This window comes from Eurytemora carolleeae, unplaced genomic scaffold (genome assembly GCF_000591075.1).
Source record: "Eurytemora carolleeae unplaced genomic scaffold, Eaff_2.0 scaffold41, whole genome shotgun sequence".
Lineage (NCBI taxonomy): Eukaryota > Metazoa > Arthropoda > Copepoda > Calanoida > Temoridae > Eurytemora > Eurytemora carolleeae.
This window is the reverse complement of record NW_019396234.1, coordinates 511,968-513,022: the sequence shown is the minus strand read 5'-3', so window position 1 is coordinate 513,022 and position 1,055 is coordinate 511,968. Positions and strand designations below refer to the sequence as shown.

Sequence of the window (1,055 nt, the reverse complement as noted above, 5' to 3'; positions counted from 1 at the left end):
ATATTGATACTTTTATCAACATCAAACTCTTCAGTATTTTGCTTTCCCTAAAACATTAAAGTTTCTCTCTTTACCTTGAAACTGGTGGAAAGGATTGCTCCAACCCGGATACTCCATACCCTGCATTTGATAGAAGTACTGGGCCCAGGCATTGTGGTACATTCTCAGAGAGTTGTAGAACTCATGATAGTTCCCACCACTCCCACCCATCATATCCCAGGGGTTAATATATCCTGCAGAACCTCGTCATTTATTAGAAATTTTATTTTTACAGAGGGATACTCATTTTTCCCAATAGCCTCCCCCCTCACATTAGGCCTATATGGGGGGGGGGGACAGGAAAATTAAATTAAGACTACCTACTGAGTGAGTATTCCCGTGATTTAAGTTAACTTGTATTTCATTTTTTATTTTAAAATCTGTCCTGAATTTTTTATTTTTTAACTTTTACAAAAAATCACTAATTATAATATTGTCATTTTTCAATGTTTTATTGTGAAGAAATGGCTGGGGTATACGGAGCTATAGGTAAGGATGTAAAAAGCTTAATGCCATAGATAAATATAATCAAATCAAATCAAATCAAGGTTTTAGGGCTGTCCTACACCCACATACCAAAATATAATGCCTTAATTATAATAATATATCATAAGACATAATTCCTTAATACATCTTTTTCCACATCGTTTTAACAGTGATGAAGTTAATCTTATTGAATATCATGATCAAATAGTATAAAAAGTATCCTAGAGTTAAACAAAAACGAACAAAAATGTTGAACCTGTTCGTCGTTTATCTGCTGGTCTCTAGAGTATTCCCCCGAAGTGGCTGTAGCAGGGATATGCTGGTTCCCGTAGGGTTCAGTATAGTTGGGATAAACTTGCCCTTCCATACCAGAGCTAGCGTTGTAATAACTTGGTGCAGGATTCGGATCTAAAACAAGATTTAATTTCGGTGGTGTATTTTTCGACCTACACATATCCGCCATACTCCATTTCTGACCTACGCCAAATCCGCTATACTACACATCCGACCTACTAGCACGTGGTATTACA

At 36.4% G+C, this 1,055-nt stretch overlaps 2 protein-coding genes across 5 annotated transcripts in view; both read right to left on the bottom strand.

Annotated features, from left to right (window-relative positions):
- The window catches only part of LOC111698848 (uncharacterized protein C1orf112), a 25,483-nt gene that overhangs the window by 9,151 nt on the left and 15,277 nt on the right, over positions 1 to 1,055 (bottom strand). The gene's annotated exons all lie outside the window — the stretch shown is intronic.
- LOC111698850 (uncharacterized) overlaps positions 1 to 1,055 on the bottom strand; it is a 7,902-nt gene that overhangs the window by 2,663 nt on the left and 4,184 nt on the right. For all 3 annotated transcript variants that reach the window (XM_023469315.1, XM_023469318.1, XM_023469317.1), the window contains one exon: positions 75 to 233. In XM_023469315.1, coding sequence (XP_023325083.1) covers positions 75 to 233 — 159 coding nt within the window. The remainder of the gene's footprint in view (positions 1 to 74; positions 234 to 1,055) is intronic.